The 18,897-nt window shown below is 42.8% G+C and overlaps 2 protein-coding genes across 7 annotated transcripts in view; one reads left to right on the top strand and one right to left on the bottom strand.

The window, feature by feature from the left end:
• MYO9B (myosin IXB) overlaps positions 1–8,855 on the bottom strand; it is a 45,108-nt gene extending 36,253 nt beyond the window's left edge. For all 5 annotated transcript variants that reach the window (XM_075076816.1, XM_075076815.1, XM_075076817.1 and 2 more), the window contains exon 1: positions 8,743–8,855. The gene's annotated coding sequence lies outside the window, so the exon portion shown is untranslated. The remainder of the gene's footprint in view (positions 1–8,742) is intronic.
• Positions 8,856–8,907: 52 nt separating this feature from the next.
• HAUS8 (HAUS augmin like complex subunit 8) lies at positions 8,908–18,649 on the top strand. 2 transcript variants are annotated; one of them, XM_075077078.1, is made up of 11 exons: positions 8,908–8,953; positions 10,754–10,824; positions 10,904–10,959; positions 11,289–11,382; positions 12,083–12,196; positions 12,724–12,896; positions 13,538–13,609; positions 14,126–14,284; positions 15,666–15,807; positions 16,881–17,022; positions 17,783–18,649. In XM_075077078.1, exons 2-11 carry the CDS (start codon positions 10,755–10,757, stop codon positions 17,901–17,903), a joined length of 1,143 nt encoding a protein of 380 aa, XP_074933179.1. In that variant the 5' UTR covers positions 8,908–8,953; position 10,754; the 3' UTR covers positions 17,904–18,649. The 2 variants fall into 2 exon arrangements, with proteins under 2 accessions (XP_074933179.1, XP_074933178.1); XM_075077077.1 differs by lacking the exon at positions 8,908–8,953 and having other exon boundaries at positions 10,656–10,824; positions 12,724–12,831; positions 12,868–12,896.
• Positions 18,650–18,897: the final 248 nt, after the last annotated feature.

Genomic DNA, 18,897 nt, shown 5'->3' with positions numbered 1-18,897 from the left:
CCTCCACTCAACTTCAAGGAAACAGTGCCTATAGCTGACGACAGTGCCTACAGTGCCTAATACTGCTGTCGACGACTCCTAACCCTGCACAACATAGTGATTTCTTGAACATGCATAATTTACCCAGACAACAGACTGCTAATTTCACTTGAGTGAACCACATCCTTGCTGCAGAAAGGTTTGAACGTGCTTTTTATCTTCCATTTTAGGCAACAAAGTAAAATCAGTCTTACTGCAGTCTTACTTCAGTTCAGCTAACAAGATCCCAAATAACCCATTTTATTTGCAAGCCTTGCCATCTATCCCATCCACTCCTTCCTCACTGGGTTTTAGGAACCTCATGCACGAGTCTCCAAAAATTATTCATTCCAATTGCCTTTTCCTCCTCTCATCCCTGATGCAGGCCAGCAATCTAACTTCAACCTAACATCAGCCTCACGGAAGTCAACCTCCTCCTCACTGCCAAGTCTGAAAGCCGCTAGACGTGGTTACGTTCTGTGCCTTTGCCGCTGATTTTCCTCTCAACTGCAATTCAGCACACACAGATCACCAGGACTAGGCTTGCTTACACTGCTTTAGTTCAACAGTTTATTAGTTATCAATGGGTAGTAAAAGGAGAAGGACAATGAAGTACCCCCTTTGTTTTAACAGTCTGTAAAACTTCATACCCAGAACATCAGTTCAATTTTTGTTTCAAGAACAAAGTGTTCCAATTATACACTTAGATGCTGAATATATTTAGAAAAAAAGCAGAAAAATGCCAATGAAGTTGCTTTTTGCCACTAAACAACTGTACAGGAACTTGCATAAGGCCACAGAGAGTAATCATTTCAAATTAAAATCAGCAGAGTTGGAAGCATTTAGCTGCCACTTCCACTCTAAGTAATGAATCACTTCACAGAAACATATGACATAGTTCTGCCTCACCAACAGCCTCAGAAGAGAGCTGTGCTTTAAGGGAACTCTGAATAGTAAGCTTACAGAAGACATTGTTATGCAAGCTGGATCATTTTTAGTGGCTACTCATCAAAAGGAAGGCTGAACAAGCCACAGACAGCAAGACAAACCACAGTACATCTCTGGTCAAGCTGTATGATCCCTCCGAGAACGGGTTTTTTCCCCCCATTAAATTTCATTCTTCGTTCATTAATAAGAGCTTATGGCAAGAACTTGGTCATGCAGAAGGATGGACTAGTGCGCTCAGAGCCCCCTTCCATTTCCTGTGAGTACCACTGACCAGCAGCTAGTAAGTCTGAAGTACTGTTGAAGTAATTCTGCAAGTGCAAAGCATTCAATCTACAGAAGCTCAAACGCCTTCACATACAGTACAACCTACAGCAGACTGCTGCTCATGGGCAAGATGCATCTGGGGCACAGACAGAAAAAAAAAGAACAACAGGGACCATTTTCCTCTGAAGTTAGCCAGCCAATTCAAGGGAGACAGTCTTGTCCAGACTTCCTTTTTTCTGCCCCCCAGCAATTAGTTTCAGACACACAGTCTGGTAGGATAGAGGAAGTCCCCTCAGTAAGCATTTTTGCCTAAACATCACCCTATGTAACATGGCACCAATGTTTTGGCCACACAGAAGAGCTGAACCTAGGTGCTGACCTCTGACTTTACGGAGAGACATTTCTTAACCTCACCTCATGTCAGCTACCGAGATACATCTGGCATGTTGCTCAAGACTCCCATATCACTCTTTCCAAAGAGGAACCCAGAACAGAAATGGCCTCTTCCCTACCGGTGAAAAACCCAGGCCAATTACAGTAAGCAGCAACGCGATAGCTGGCAGTGTCTGCTCAGGTGTGTATGGCTGAAAAACTAGAAATACCTCTCATCCTGAAGACGACTGATTTCTGACAAAGCAACATGCAGACATCGACCTTAATTTATACTACATACAGACTTTGAAATTATGCAGTCATCATGCAACATGATGGAAGCTCAAGCAGGCATCCATCACACTATAGGAATGATTTGGAAAATCACCTATAGTAGGAAGAACTTGAAACATGAGTTTACTGCTGATGTGACTGTGCATTGAACAGAAAGAGAGTCAGCCTAACACTGCCTCATTTCAACCAGATACAAAATCCAGACGCTACCCACTTGCTTTCAATAGCACTGAGCTTTAAGACTGCTCTTTCACTCAACAGCTTAAAACAGATATACTATTTCAAATCATTTAATACTGATTATGAGGCTTTAAGAAGAAAAAAAAGTAAATTCTAACAAGTCACTTCAGGAAGACTAGCACCCAATTACTGTTAATTCCTTTTAACCAACTCTGCTTTTGTTACCTACAGTTCATTTACCTGAAAATGCACTACATGAGTCCCAGAAGAAATAACATGGTGCTTAAATCCTTCTACCCAAGAATCAGAATGAGAATATCTAGTCATTACAAATAGAGGTTTGAGGAAAACCTGCTGCTCTCCAACTTGTGAATTTTCTTAGAAAGGATGCTGCCCTAAAAGAGACAGACTTTGGTATATCTCTGACTTCCTACTAAACAACATTTCAAGCAACAAATTAGAACATAAAAGCAGAAGCGCATACACTGAACAGATTGTAAGTTGGTTACCTAATGAGTCCCAGTATTCAACTAAGGACAGGGTATCATCAAGCAACTGGAGGATTAGACTCTAGAGAAGTTGGATTCCTGGCAAAGTAAACATTTTCATCATGGTTCTAAAAGAAAGAAAAGAGTTACTGATAAAGGAAATAATCCATACCAGATGGATAGAATGGGAGCTATCCTAAAACAGGCTTTAAAACCACAGCGGGTAATCATTTAAACATGGTAGTCTAATATAACACCACACGCATGACAGTGAATGTAATTCCCAGACACACATCAAATGATTATTTCGTTAGGCAGCCATATTACCCTTATACTCAGAAGGTCTGTGACCAATACTGCATCTAGAATGTATCCAAACTTTGGTTAAGAAGCTGAGATAAGAACAGCAACAACAAAAAACATCTTAGAGAATACGCCCTTACAGCAAAATACTCTAGAAGCTTTGTCTATGAGAAATACACGAAGGAGACTGATATCAGTTTAAGTCCTTGCACAGGGAACTAGAGTTTGGTAACAATCACCAGTCTGGAGGACAAAGCTGTAACACAAGCCAGTGGTTGGAATTCAGAGCTAGAAAACACAAGACAAATGTCACCAGAAGGCTACCCCACACTGCAGAAACTTCACTAACAATGAGGCCTGATTGCTGAAGCTCTTTTCAGAAAATCAGCCAGTCCCCAGTTACAGATGTGTCTCTTAATTAGAAAAGTTAATTAGGTACCACCCTCTCATTCATGTCAAGTGGTCTGGAGAGATGATTTCAATGATTGTCTCTAATTTTTATGACCTCTAACTATTTAGAAAAATTGTAAGCAATTGAAATATTTATTCAATATAATTTGGCTCATCAAGGAAGCACAAGCCTGACTTCAGGTGCAGAGAATACTGGAAGAAAAAGGAGAAATGCAAGAATAAAAGGTAATAATGAAACCATACTAGTCAGCATGCAAAACAGCAAACTCAGGATAACAGCAGCCTGACCACCACTGCTGAGTTCTTTCTGTAGATGGAAATTCTGCAAAATCACCTCGATTTCTTTCTAGGCCCTTTCTTTTTAGAAGCCCCTTTCCAATGCATGGGAAAAAACCAAAGCTGTGCGTTGGAGAATTCAGTAAGTGGGAGACAGAAGCTGGCGCTATGTGCACATCAACTAATTTTAGACTTCACATTCAGACTCCTTCCTGTTTTCCTTAAAGCGTTTTACTTTTCACAAGCCTTTTGTAGCACAAGTATTCATCTTCACAGCACTTAAATTTTACTAAGGACAGTCATCAGCATCTACAAAACACGGCAAAGCATTATTTTTCACCATAGTCTGGTTTTACAGATGCTATCAGAGTCAGGCAAGCTGGGCAATACAAAAAAAAAGTTAGACATGCAAAGCTTTTGATTCTAACTTGTTATTCAAAACATTAGACTAACAATTCTGTGGGCATGAGTGGGGCAACAGCTGCATGGGATTAGTGTGTTAAACGGTATAGTGATATACCATTTGCACCCTTGAGACAGCAGCTCCATTGTGCCAGTACAACATACACAATTCAAGTGAGATTGAAAAGAAATAGCACTACGCAGGTTTAAATACAAGAGACCAGTTACAGGCCACCTTTACCCACCTCTCCTAGAAGCATAATTCCAACAGGTCTGGAAAAACAGGAGGAGGTCTAACCAATATCAAACCTCTTTTCAGGATTTTGTTACTTTCCCCTACACCATCTTTTGCAAGTTGTACAAACAGTCTGTTTGTTAAGAGCACTAACATAACGAGCTCATAAAGCAACAGCCTAATGCCATATTTATTTTTATATTGCCTACCAACAAGTACTTTCATTTGCTTATAAAAAATAAAAACCTACTGGGCTTACCAAAGAAATAATTTAAGTGACCACTATTTAATTCATCACTGAAGGTTCGATTTTACTTGCCGCTTAAATCACTGAGCGAGGCAACATTTCACGTACTTTGCGTACTTCCAGACTTCAACACTTTGTAGGAAAAAAATGCATCAGGCTACATAATTTATCATCAATCTAATTTTACTTTATTAATGTTACCAGAAATAGAAAATTAAAAAATACAATTCTATATGGTAATTTCTATGGTATTTTCTAAGTGTTTTCAAGCCTCCTTTAAGACAATTAATTTTTATATGCATTAAAGCCAAAATAGTCCAAATAAAATTCTAGAAGAAAACCTTGCCCCAATCAGCGCAGGGTATCTGTTTAGTTTAAATAAGGCCATAATTTGAAGCCACATATTTAGTCAATGAATCATAGCGAAGCTAAAAAGGGAAAGCTACCATTACAGCAAAATTGTTGAGGATGAACTTCAAAATATTCCTGTTCTTCACATTTTCATGTCCACTTCCAGTGCTGCATTCCTCAAACTGAAAGATTCAAGGTTCTCCTATTGTTAATCAAGTAATTCTCAACACCACAGTAGAAACACATCACAAGTACTTGACCTCTAGTATTCTTTAATACCTGAATTGCCAATGACCATCCCCCAAAAAGACCTCTCCGATCAAATGGAAAACATTTAGCAGTTTCAAAAATATTCAGCTATTGCTTATCCTTGATTTCCAAAGCAAGGAATTTCCAGCAAAATAAGCTGCAGACTCACCCTGAAGTTTCCACAACTAACTGTGCATTACAGGTAAGAAAAAGGCCTCAACCCTTGTCTTACCTCACCTCACAAGGTATTGGTCTGAAAAATTCTGCTGACTAAACACCTTCAGATCCTTGGTTTTCTTTAACTAAAAGCTCTTGGCTTTTTCTACTTCAAAAGAAGTAGTTCTGAATGGAGCATGAAAATTTACAACACATTTGTTACCACTCTCTGTAATCCACCCAGTCAGAGAAGTTCCTGCCACAGGCTGCCTAACAAAGGAGAAGCTGGACTGCAACGCAAATAATGCAACATTATACAGGAAAAAGTCAAAGAAATTACCTTCGGTACAGGCAGTTCCTTCTCAGTTACCTTCTCTCTACTCCCTATGGTCCTTGAGACCCCGTTCCCAATCTCTGCCCTCAAACCGCAGACCTCTACTTCCTCTTAATGACTCAGATGTGCAATTTAACCTCAGGATAAGGATACCTTATCAGGCTTACAGTGACATTAAAGGTGCGTAACATGTTATTACCTTACAAAAAGTGTGATGTCAGAGTTACAGATGTATGCTTGAGTATGATTCAGAGAAAATGAAAATGGGGCCCTGTTGAAAAAACAGGGAATGAAGGCAAAACAACTGAGAGTGTTAGCGACAAAGAACGTAAGCCAAAAGGACTTTGAAGACTGCTCTACCACCTTTTGTAGTTCTCTTAACTTTATCCTTAATAGCATTACAACTGTCAACAAAGGAAGTAAAGTTTCACCGGTCTAATGCTGCATTTACACTGATAAGAAATTTTCTTAAGAAACTTTAGGTTGAACTTTTGTGTGAATTCGATGGATTAAAAAAGGGAGTTCATGAGAACATACACATCTCGAAAATACCTTTAAAAACACTTTTATTGTTGATATTACCATCGTTGGGCTTTAAAGGAAGAGCATATTTTTAAGATTTGCATTGAGTTTCATTTGGTAATCAGACACAACACAATAAAGTCTAGATAAAAGCAACTCTGCAAGCCATGCTTGAGTCACTTGATACATCAAGAAAACATGATATACTAAAGACAAAACCTCTGAATTTTCATTTTCTGAAACAAAGACATTCCTAGTCCTTTCAGAAGGGAGATCATCTGTTAAAATACCCACCTACTGATTAAAAAAAAAAATCCTTATCAGCATCTCAGGCTTTCCTTCTCCCTGGTACTAGAATAAGTAGGTCTTGCTTCTTAGAAATGTGATTAATATACACCTTCAGGCTTCGAATTCACAAAAAAGTATCAAACAACAAACTTCTGGTTGAATCATAAGTTTTCACTCTTCCTTGACTGTTGAGACAGCTAATATTATTGCATCTTTTAGGAATTTTTCCTTTTTAAATGCCTAAGATCGCAAATCATCCTATTTGACCATCTTGCTAAGAAAAGGCCATATTTAGCTTAAGTAATATTGAACTACGTGCATATGAGTCAAACAGTTATTCATACACAGAATTATTCAAAGAGGTCTAATGTTTGAATCATTGTCAGAAAACTCAGTCTGTACAAAGCATTACTTTCTAGGTGAACCTCAATTTTTATCGGCTGCATTTACTCTCCGTGAATTACTCGGTTCTGTAAGCATTTTAGGTTCCAAAGAAAAACACAAACCTGTGAGTCTTCCCACTCTGATTAGACTATCCGTTTGCGCAGTTCAGACAAATGTTCAAGTAGAGTGACAAAAAAAACCCAAACCACCCAAACTGTATAGTTCTACAAACAGTTCCACCACATTACTGCAGTAACTCCTCAGTTTTAGTCTATTAAGTAAACACTACTGGTTAAGGAAACAGCCTTTGGTGCGTCATCCTGAAAAGCACAATGTTACTAGACTTCAAACGTAGAGCAGCAGAGAATCTTGTTGTTATTCCAAAGACAAAAATAATCAAGAATAACTCTTTTCTGAAAAGATCCGCGATAAATCTTGAAGCTAATATGAATACATATCCGCGTTAGAAGTTCCCCATATTGCTTCCTCTATACTAAATGGATTTTTTCCTGACAAGACACTGAGCTAAAGACACCAAAGCCTTAGTAAAACTCGATGGGTGTGACACCAATGTACTAAACTGGAATGCAGGGTTACCTCACACTGTTACTTCATGGCAAGTACTTCAGCCACGAATTCCAGCTAACAGACCTGAAATCAGGGAGCTTCTAATTACCCATGACAAACTCTTATTTGCAAACAGCTAGGTAGAGAAACCGATACCAATCCACCTCTAGGAGTAACGTGGGAGGATGTTGATGACATCTTTGAAAGGCTAACTCCATTTGCCAGAAGCCTGAAATCTTCTCCAGCCCTTTGCTACACTGCCACCCATTCCCAGAAGGTGAAATCAAAGAATACCGAACTCATCTGCATCCAAAGTACTTCTCACTTTTCAAAAGTGGGTCTTGCAAATAAAGCTGGGTAAGAACTTTACCAAAATACTTATGGAGCAATAGAAAACAAGGCTAAAAATTATACTGGGAAGTCACCTTACATTAGCACCACACATACCTATATCAACCATATAGTCAAGGTAATAACGAATTGGGATAGTACTCTGCTGCTTTTAGTCTACCAACATGTAAAAAAACAGTGTTCCCAGTCTGCAAAAGTTTTACTCTACAGAGATTGCAAAACCAAACTTACCAAAAAGACACAGTACTACCAAGATACAAACAGCCAGAGGCATACATCAATTAAGTTATGATGGTCACCATGATAGAGAAAGACCTCAACGCAGTAGCAGTGCTGATATCATCAAGAGTTGTCCAAAAATAAAACAAAGAAACAAAAGACCCCAGAGAGTTTTACGAGGTTTTTTGGGTTTTTTTTTAAGATGCCGAGATACTTGTACGAAAGCTTACAGGCTGTTCATACCGGGAGCTAGAGACATCATGTGAAAAAGCAGAACGCTGCGTGGCTGAGAGATCAGTAAGCAGGAGGTGGAAGTTAACATCGAGCCCTGATCAAGGGCAAGATCTTCCCCCTGCACGTCGCCCGACAGACGGGAGGTGCAGACGGGCGGCGGGGCATGTTCCGTCCCTCAGGACATGTCCAGCTCCTCGGGCACATCAGATGCAAAACGAGTCAGCAACAAGACATCTGCCAACCCGTTACATGCCCACGCAGCCGCCCAGAAGCCTGGCACGCCACAGCTTCAGCTCCCCGGGCTCCCGAGCAGCCCCCCGGCCCCGAGGAACGGCTCCCGAGCCTCCCGAGCTCCTGAGGCAAGCGGCGGAGCCCTCGGTTCTCCCCTGCCAGACCCCCTGCTCCCTCCACACCCCTCACGCCCGCCCCACAGAACTGCCTCGGCCGCCACACCGGCCCCGGGGCTCGGTGGGCAGCGCCGTCCCGGCTCGGTGGGTGTCCCGGTCCCTCTGAGGCGGCACCACCACCACAGAGCTCGGTCGCCCACAGAGGAAAAAAGGGAGGGAGGGAGGAAGGGAGGGAGAAAGGAAGGAAAGAAGGAGCGCGGGCGCCCATCAGGGGCGCAGGGCCGCGCTCCGCCGCCGTTTACCTCAGCCGGTGGGTGAAGCGCTGGCGACCAGCACCGCCAGCCGCCACAGGCCCCGTTCACCACTTCCGGGTAGGGGGAGGCAGGGCAGCGCCCATTCAGCGCCGCGCGCGCGCCGCGCATGCGCAACCCCCCCCCCCCCCCCTTTGCGGCGGGGCGGGAGGCGCGAAGCGTCGCCCAGGGGTTGTGGCGGGCGGTGCTGGCCTCGGCTCAGGTAGGTTCAGCTTGGACTGGCCGCCTCGCCCCCGCCTGCGGCTCCCAACGCAGCTCGGGCAACGGGTGCTCATCGGGAGCCAGGTGCTTTCTGTGGCAGGGCCCTGCGGCGAGTAAGGCGGAGTGGGTGGATTCTTGTTAAAAGCAAAGAACCCCATCCTCAGCTGGGAGCGTCACCTCCCGGTGCTGTGAGGGTTCCTGCTGCGGAGGTGGTGGCGTGGCTGGTGTTCGCTGCCTTCCTCCAGCGATTTGTTAGGGCTCTGGGGCAGAAAGTGCCTGGCATAGCCTTCCTGAGCTGCCCCAGCTGAAACTGCAGAGGGTGTCTGCCTCCCTCCAAAGCCATGGGAAAATAAAAATGATTGGGTCAGTCATAGTCCTGCAAGGACAGGCTGAGGGAGTTGGGGTTCTTCAGCCTGGAGAGGAGAGGGCTGTGGGGAGACCTCACTGCAGCCTTCCAGTGCTTAAAGGGGGTCTATAGGAAGGATGGGGGCAATCTGTTTGGCAAGCCCTGTTGTGACAGGACAAGAGGAAATGGTTTTAAACTAAAGGAGGGTAGATTTAGACTGGATATAAGGAAAAACTTTTACAGTGAGGGTGGTGAAGTGCTGGAACAGGTTGCCCAGAGAGGTTGTGGAGGCCCCATCCCTAGAGACGTTCAAGGTCAGGTTGGACAGGGCTCTAACAAACTATGAAGTTTAACAAGGGCAAGTGCCGGATTTTGCCCCTGGGGCGTGGCAGCCCTGGCTGTACAGACAGGCTGGGGAACGAGAGGCTGGAGAGCAGCTCTGCAGAGGGACCTGGGGGTTCTGGTTGATGGCAAGCTAAATGTGAGCCAACAGCGTGCCCTGGCAGCAGAGAGAGCCAACCGTGCCCTGAGGGGCATCGAGCCCTGCATCGCAGCTGGGCAAGGGAGGGGATTGTCCCGCTCTGCTCTGCGCTGGGGCAGCCTCACCTCGAGTGCTGTGGGCAGTGGTGGGTGCCACAGGACATTATGGGTATAAGCTACTGGAGAGTGTCCAGAGGAGGGTCACGGAGTTGGTGAAGGGTTTAGAGGAGAAACTGTATGAGGAGCTGAAGTCCTTTGGTTTGTTCAGCCTAAAGGAGACTGAGGAGAGACCTCATGGTGCTCTGCAGCTTCCTCACGAGGGCAGGAGGAGGGGTAGGCGCTGGTGTCTCATCTCTGGTGACCAACACCAGGACCCGAGGGAATGGCAGGGAGATGTGCCAGGGGAGGGTTAGGCTGGGCATTAGGGAAAGGTCCTTCCCCCCGAGGGCGGTGGAGCCCTGGAACAGGCTCCCCAGGGAGGCATCATGGCACCAGCCTGGGGATATTCCAGAAGCACTTGGACAAGGCCCTCAGAGACATGGTGTGAATTTGGGGCTGTCCTGTGCAGGGCCAGGAGCTGTACTCGATGATCCTTGTGAGTCCCTTCCAACCCAAAACATTCTGCGATTGTATGCTGTAGGCGTTACCAGGCCCTCGTTTCTTGCCGTGCCCGGTTGCCAGGGGGAGGCAGCAGCCCGCCCTGCAGCCCCGGCGCTGAGGGGAGGCAGCAGCCCCGGGGCGCGGCGCGGGTGGGAGCCATCCCCCCTCAGCCCGGCCCTCGGGGAGGTGACGGCGTGGGTCATCCCTCCGGGCCGCCAGGGGGCGCGCGGGCTCTCCGCCCGGGGCGGTGCTGCGCCTGCGCGCCGGTTCGAACGGGCTGGCGGTTGAGGCGGTGGGAGGCTGAGTTGGGGAAAGGTCCGGAGCGTCCCGCCACCCGTCTCCTCCTCCTCGTCATCTCCCGCTCTGTCTTTGCAGGATGTCCGAGCTGGGGAGCGACTCCAGTACTATGATGGCGGGCGGAGAAGAGTCTAAGAATAAGCGGAAAGGTAGCGGTGGGGTGAGGGGGGAGCCTGCCCCGCCTGAGGCGCGGCCGGCCCGGCTGAGCTCTCTTTGCCCCTTCTTTAGGAGGAAGAATCGTGAAGTCTCGCTACCTGCAGTATGATAAGAAAGACGCCAAGAAGGTACTTGGACGCCTCGCTACCGGGCTCAAGGGTCGCTCAGCAAAGGATAGAAATGGTGTGAGGGGCGGCTCGGACCTGTGCAAAAACGGACCTAAGCAAAAGGGACATAAGCAAAAAAAAACCAATTCTGCTGGGGTTGTGAGGGAGTCGTGGTGTATTACTAGATGCAGACTGGGATGGGAACTTGGGACTGTACTCAGGTGACTTGCAAAGCACCAAGGCGCCCTGGGATTGTAGCTGTTTGTTGCCAGCATTCAAGTCAGAGGTAAAACACGTTGCTGGTCACAATTACTGCTTATGTTCAGCCTTTTCTATTTCTTGATTGTCAGAACACTTCAGCAAATTCCTTTTCGACGACTACTGCTAAATCATCTTCAACTAAACCAAGATCAGTTCTTCCTCAGAAACGTAAAACTTCTGCTGGTAGGTTTTACTAGAATTTGAAAGCTCTTGTTTTGTGAATTTGTATTTCCAACCTGTGGAACTCTTAACAACTCTAAAACGTTGTTCGGAGATTATATTTTGTTTTACATCACTGCCAGTTACCATCTGTGTTCAAAGGGACTTAAGAAACTTGGTATGGGATTGAGGGTGTAAACTGAAGTTTATTCAAGTTTTGTCTGGACATTCTGATAGAGAACTAATCTGGAATTCAGTAACTGGGTTGTCTAAAATAAGCAGATCTCTTGCCTTCTGCACAAGGCTTTGAAATAGTCTTTTACTATGCCCTCACCATTGCCCTGCTTGTTTTATTTCATCTCTTTAATGAACTCAGTGGAAACGACTGAAAATCCCTGTCTGCGAAACAGTCCATTTTTATTTCTTTTCAATTCTTGCAAAAGAATATTCTGGTAAGACCTTAACTTGACTTGAAAAATGTACGGAAATAATGTATTCCCTTTTCATATCTGAGGGTAGTTGTTGAACTGTGAAATGTTTAAGAGGATAACGTTCTGAACTACCTTGTCTCTAGGTAAATTAGGGAGCGTACGGATGGTGTATATAAAGTGATTGTGTAAAAGTTGGCATAAGGTTGCCACCTGTTAGTGAAAGCATATATAATTGTGAACTTGTGCAGAATCTGTTCTAGTTCTTTTTGTTTGATAATAGCTTCTTTCTGCAGGTGTTGTTTCTAGCTCCGTAAATCAGAGTAGTTTTGAGAAAGGTGACTTGCAGTCCACTTTACTGGATGCAGATAAAATTAGTCGACCGGACCTTGATCTTTCAGCTATTAATGGTAAGCTTCCACTCATGCTCAGTTTCTCTGTTTATTATTTTTAAGGTATGCGTTGCAACTTGGTGCTAAGTAACCCTTGTATTCTCCGATATTCCTGAAAGGATTTTGTTAAATAAGGTGAATGTTATTTCAAGTGTCTTTACACAGAAGTATTGAGACCTTCGGGGTTTAAGTTAACCTCTCGATTTTGAGTACGTTTTGGGTGCATTTTGTTTAAGATCTAATGTTAAAGATCAAAGTACTCTTCAAAGTACTCTTAACCCTTTGTTCCTATAGCAGATAGGTGTTAGCTTATCAGCCGTTCTGAAAATTGTATCACATCTATCTGTAACTGTCACGTAGTGCTAAATGCTTGTGTGAGCCACTTCTCAGGAGTGTCATCAGAGCTGGAAATCCAGGACAGGTCTGCTTTACTGGTACATGTAGTAACTCTGAAATTATCTTTGCTTTAGAAGAACCTGATGGTATGTTGACCCAGCCTATATACTTTGGTAGAAGAGAGCAATAACTTTTCTGTTGTGATACAGATAAAACTGTCCACAGCAAGACTCCTGGCTCAAACGCTACTTGCAAAGGAGATACGGCTTGCAAAGGAGATACGGCTTGCAAAGGAGATACGGCTAGCGATGGAGATACGGCTAGCGATGGAGATACGGCTAGCGATGGAGATATAGAGGCATGTCAGAAAGCCGAAAAAGTGGTGAGTCTCACTGCTTTCTTTGTTAAATGTATTTATCTTGAAATGTGTGAAACAAAGATTTTCTGTTTATCTTTAATCGTGATAACAAATTTGATCCTGGGATGATTTGAAGCCTTCTGACAGAAGTCAGAGGATAAGTCTGTTCGGCTCCTAGCAATGTTTGTTTTGTTTACCAGATGTCTCAACACTGACCGAAGCTTTGCTTCCCTCTCTTGTGGTTAAGAATCCTCCGACTGTAGCATCTCCTCAAGTCAATTCTTCTTGTCCATTCCTGTCCATGCTTTTTAATTATGTCACGTTATCTTTAAATATTTTCTGATATTTTTTGCTCAGAAAACTAACATTGATTCAACATAATTTGAAGTGGCTTATTTAGGAATCTCATTCAACGTAGCACTGAAACGTCAAGTTCTCTACCAATTTTACAAAAACCTGCTGAAAATGTAGTGAAAAGTGGTGGAACAAAGAACAAAGAGTTATATTTAATTAACATGCATTGTTTAAAATCCCAAATCTTTCTCATCGAGCTGACTGTTTATGGTGATGATAATTTCGGACACAAATTGGACATTCAGTAATTTATTTGAACATAATTGTTTAAATACCAAAATTGATCTGGTATATTCTTTTCTTTTCTGCAGGAAGATGATTCTGATGCTCTGATGGAACAGCTGGAATCTCAGACGCTGCTTTTGACTTACCTAAGGTTAGAGGTGAGAGTCAAGTAGTTGGTGTTTCAGATAGACAAACTTGATATTAAGGAATTGTTTAATTTCTTGTCTATGCATTCTGATCCATAAAAGTTGGATTCTTGTGACTTCATATGTTTATGATTGTAAAACTGCGTGACTTGCTTTGAAAACTCTCTTAGAGTGAATTCAGTGCCAGTTTATTAAGCTGGTGCTGGTTCCCCACGAAGTAGGGGCATGTAGAAGTTTTGGGAAAACCATGAGTGAGGGTGTTTGGAGTTCAAGGTTGCAGCGGTGACTTTGTTCTTGGTCGCTCAGTGCCGTATGGGTATATTTTTCCTGTGCAAAAAATTTTAATGGGGGTGGGGGAAGAAGACCGGAGAAGGGTTTAACTATAATGGCCTGCTTATTGCATGAGGACTCTGATTCATTAATTGAAGCTCTTTGGCCTGGTCTGAGGCTTATGTTTGCTTATGCAGAATATATTAATCACTTTGATGTAGCATTACTTTAGTTGTGAATATTTTTTGGATGTAACAGGCAGGAAAAAATCTTGCCAAGCTGGAAAAAAAAGCAGAAGAAAACTTGTTACTGTTGTGCAAAGAAAAGGAGAGACAACAGGAGAAGCTCTGGGAGCTGAAGCGTCAAATTCTGCTCAAAGAGAGAGAGCAGAAACTTGATGATGCGTTAGACAAACAGGTAGGCTTTATTACAATTTAAGCTTCTGCTATATTTAAACAAGCTCACTTTTATGAAGTAGCCCTTTATCCAGAGAGGACTTGTATCTTCTGTGGCCTGCTGGGGTACAATTTGATGCATCTTAAACAAAATAAGTATCTACTTCCCATTGTGGCATGTAATGCTCTCTATTAACCTTTGTCACTTTTTTGCTGCCTGTCGTGGTTTATCCCCAGCCAGCAACTGACCCCCACCCAGCCGCTTCCTCGCTCCCTCTTGGTGGGATGGGGGAGAGAATCAGAGGAGTAAAAGTGAGAAAACTCATGGGTTCAGATAAGAACAGTTTAATATTGAAGAAAAAGTAAAACAGCAGTAGTAATAATAATAATAATATACAAAACAAGTGACGCATGATAAAATTGCTCACCACCCACCGACCGATGCCCAGTCCGTCCCCGAACAGCGATCGCTGCCCCCTGGCCAGCTCCCCCCATTTTATATATTGAGCGTGATGCCGTAGGGTATGGAATATCCCTTTGGCCAGGTGGGGTCAGCTCTCCCAGCTGTGCCCCCTCCCAGCTTCTTGTGCACCCAGCAGAGTGTGGGAACCTGCACTGTCCTTGACTAGTGAAAGCACTACTTAGCAATAACTGAAACAGCAGTGTTATCAACATTGTTCTTGCACTAAATCCAAAACACAGCGCTGTACCAGATACTGGGAGGAAAATTAACTTTATCCCAGGTGAAACCAGGACAGTGTCCCTTGTGGATGGACGGGAAGGAGAAGTTAGAGCTATCGGGCAAGGGGCAGCAAAAGCACACCGGTTGCCAGAGCCGATTGCAGTTGATGCATGGGAGACGCATCTTAAATCATGTGAACATCCTGTCGTTATGCCGTTACAGGCTAGAACTGACGTGCTAACCCTTAGATGAGACATGAACGTCTTCTGTTCTTTGTCTTATTTTCATATGTTAGACAGCAGTAGTTCAGGCCTGGTTGTAAGAAGGCAAATTTCTAATGAATAATTAATTTTTTAATAATTAATTTTCAAGACTGAACCTGTGTTTGCTTTTAACAAATATGCGTTGCAAAAATTAAAAAATACTTTTGTCCCTTGGAGAATACACTGTTAGCTACAATGGAAGTACGAAATATAAAACACTTTGTCTGCTGTGTTGCTAATACCTCTGAGCTACAGTAACAAGGAAAGTGGTATTGACCTAGGCATTTTGAGGTGTTAGGGGAAACCTATTAAACAGCCTGGTAGGAGTATCATACCACAAACTTATTGTATTCCTTTGTCAGCAAGAATTTTGGAGCGGTATTTGGGTTTTTTTATAAATTATTTTTCCATATTGAGCCAGGTCTATAATAACAAAATGTCTGCTGTGTCTTTTTCAGATGGAAATACTTTCTCCCCTTGTTCCCATTTGTGAACAGTTTAAAGAGCAATATAAAAACTTTGCCGTTTCCCTGGATGCCACTAGACATCAATTACCCATAAAGAATATTCACATAGAAGGAGATATGCTAACATACCTTGGTATGAAAATTCGATTCATCAAACTTACTTTCAGAAATAATGTTCTTTTGGTATGCTGAAATGCTTACGCTGTTATCGCTAGATCTGTCTGTGGCCACTGGAGGAATTTTGTGTGCTCTTAGAGCTTGTATGGACACTGGGCTGCAACATGAGTCACATGGTTTGCTATGAATAATTCTTGTCTCCATTTAACCACTAAACTGAACTTAAGGAAGTTTTTTATCCTGCAGCAGGAGAAAAATTAACTTTCTAAACTAGGGCAGTCTTCATATACACTGTCTTTAGCAAGTTTCTGTATCTTTTAACTATATTAATAGAATTCTTCCTCCTTCCTTGTTACTAATGGGTAAGCAAGTTGTAGAGTTATAGAGAATAGTGTGATCTCTTCTTGTTTCTGTGTTTGAGGGATAAAGTCACGTTGGTAGACTTGCTTATGTTTCCTGTAGAACTAGAACTTAAATATATTGTGTGATGCCTTGAATCAGAGAATGTTTGTTTAATAAATTAGTACTTGTGGTTTGTGTTGAAGTCTGGACAAAAAGTTACATTTTTTTTTAAGCTGCTAGTCTGCAAGAAATGAAATTCTTAAACCATTTACAATAATCTTACACTTCAAAACAAATGGAAAAGGTGTATTGAAGAACTCGGAATTCTTGTAAGAAAGCTTGAAAGGAAATGAATATATATTTTTGGTTTGTGAATGCTAAAGGAGAGGGCTGGATAAATTTCATATTGGGGGTACGTGCCAATAGCAATATACATAATTGGCCAGGGGATTTTGGATGTTTAAAACTTGTTTTTTCTCTTGTGTTTGTCTTGTAAAAATCTTGGACATACTCTAAATGAGAGCTTGATTAGCAATTTTAATAGCCTGTTGCTGGTGTTAGTCTTCATAGCTAAAAATAGCTTGGCTTTCACAGTTTTGTCATGATCTGTTTGTGAAAGCTGAACAAACCATAGTTTTCAGTCATCTAGTTCACCTGTCTCTGTGGTTAGTCCAGCTATTAATTAGTCCTGTATTAACTGACGCCACTGCACACATTTTTGAATAATCTTTTAACATCTCATTGTAGATGAACTACGAAAGCAGTTAACTATCACGCAGGAACTTCTGGCAGCAGTTTTGCCAAGCTACTCAGAAGAAAGTGCAAAAGCATGTAGTGTACTGAAAGAGCTTAAAGAAGTGTCTCAGAAAATGGTTAAAGAGCTTCAAAGGTATTTACAACTGTCAGGGGAAAAGACTTGTTGGCTAAATATTCAGAGGAAAATCTACAGATCTCGGCATAATATATCCAGAGTGCATATTGGAGAAGGATTAGTTGAGGGAATAGTAGCACTGAGCTTAACTGTGTCTGTAGCAGACAGCTCTATTTCCATCCCTACCCTACCTACAGTCAGAGTAAATATGCTTGGGGCTTTTTTGTTTGTGTATTCGAAGTGAGCTACTTTAGACTGCCATTCGCTGATGCTGAGAGTTCCAGTGAGCAAGAACAGCCCTGGTAAAGTGCAAATATGTAGGAGAGGGGAGGACTCCGGGAGACAGAAAAGTGAACTGGAAGCACTGTATCTTAAATAATGACCTTACAAATATATCATCCTTTAGAGGAGGTACAAGGAGCACAGAAAAGGATTTTTCTCAAGTATTGTCTCAATAAATACAAAGTATTACTGAGAGAATGAGGAAGAGATAAAACAGATAAATTTCCTTTCCTTCCTTCATTTCCCCAGCAGAGATTACAGCTAAAATCTCTGAAGATTGATAGACCATAAAGCCACGCATCTCCCCTTCCTGCAAACTGCCCTTCCTCTCTGCCAAAGTCTAGCCTTTGTGAAGAAAATTCACGGTTACATTTTTTTTCTTCTGGTGGCTGTGTGGTAGGAGAATGATGCGAACGTCCAGGCGCGCAGCCTGTGGGGTTAAGCAGAAGTTGTTATCCTCTGGAGTAACTGATTTAGCTTGTTTAATTTGTTTCAGGACCTTCACACAAGTGCAGAACCTGTCATTTGAAGTTAGTAAAGAAGTTTCCCTGCATAACCAAAGAATATGTGAAGTGAATCATGGACTAGATGTTGTGAAACACTGGTACTTCAACTGAGTTTGTTGTTTTACTAACGGGTGGGTACTCAATCAGTGCCAGCAGACTTGTTCATACAAGAAGTAAAAAGATAACATATAACTTGTCCAAATTTTCAGTTATAGCAGAATATGAAACCAGGAGCAGCTATACTTACTAATATAAGCAATGGAGTTTTCTTCTGCATGCTGTCCCATAAGGAGACATCTTTGTTTTTGAACAGAAATTTCTATGACACCTTTCTCATCTTTTTCTGCCTTGACAATACTGAAAGGTAAATAAGAAATGTTATTCGTAGCAAATGTGATCTATGTATTTTTAAACTTCTTGGTTTACATTCTTGGAACTGGCTTCAAGTGTGCTGATGTGCATCTCTTGCCAAGTAGTGTTCCTTGGAGGGCAGTGTATCAGAATAGAGGTGTGGAATTGTGTGTGTGGTACTAGGCGTTCGCTGATCTCATCAGGAGGATCTATAGGAATGTACAGCATGGTCGCTGGTCACTCAATGAGTAGCTTCTGGAGGAACTCTTGATTGCCCCTTATTTCTGGATTTGGTGAGAGGCAAAGCTTCGTGGGTAACAAGTAATGAGGCTGCTGTTTGGAAGGAGCCTGGTCACTTGTAACATGTGAAAAGTTTTGGTAACTTGTTGCCTAATTGTATTGGAAACAAATGATTAAAACCATAAATGCTTTTGTATTAACCTGACACCTTCTCTTTAAGGACTTTTTTTTTTTTTTTAAATAATAAAGACTATTTTCCACTGCTATATTGATAGCTTTCATGTTTGAATGCCTTCACTGATCTCCTACAGAAGCTTTTGTTTCCATCTGGGCTTATGTAGGGCTAATACTACACAGTATGTGCAGTGATGGACTTAGAGGCAGTAACCAGTCCCAATGGCAAGCCATGGCCTACAGGCACCCAAAGTGCTGAGCCCAGAGGAGCGTGAATGTGGAGGGAAGCCTCAAACCTAGCTACTGAGTAAGTGCCTGAGAAAGAGGGTGCCCCGTTATG

The sequence above is a fragment of the Phalacrocorax aristotelis genome, chromosome W (assembly GCF_949628215.1).
Source record: "Phalacrocorax aristotelis chromosome W, bGulAri2.1, whole genome shotgun sequence".
NCBI classification, from domain to species: domain Eukaryota; kingdom Metazoa; phylum Chordata; class Aves; order Suliformes; family Phalacrocoracidae; genus Phalacrocorax; species Phalacrocorax aristotelis.
Note: the sequence above shows the minus strand (reverse complement) of the source record. Positions and strands in the feature narration are given on the sequence as shown.

What these genes read in the sequence shown, in the direction of transcription:
- HAUS8 (XM_075077078.1), top strand. Translation starts at nt 10,755, where the DNA reads ATGTCCGAGCTGGGGAGCGACTCCAGTACTATGATGGCGGGCGGAGAA. An exon ending in GTCTAAGAATAAGCGGAAAG is followed by an intron (nt 10,825 to 10,903) that starts GTAGCGGTGGGG and finishes CCCCTTCTTTAG; the next exon opens with GAGGAAGAATCGTGAAGTCT. An exon ending in TGACTTACCTAAGGTTAGAG is followed by an intron (nt 13,610 to 14,125) that starts GTGAGAGTCAAG and finishes TGGATGTAACAG; the next exon opens with GCAGGAAAAAATCTTGCCAA.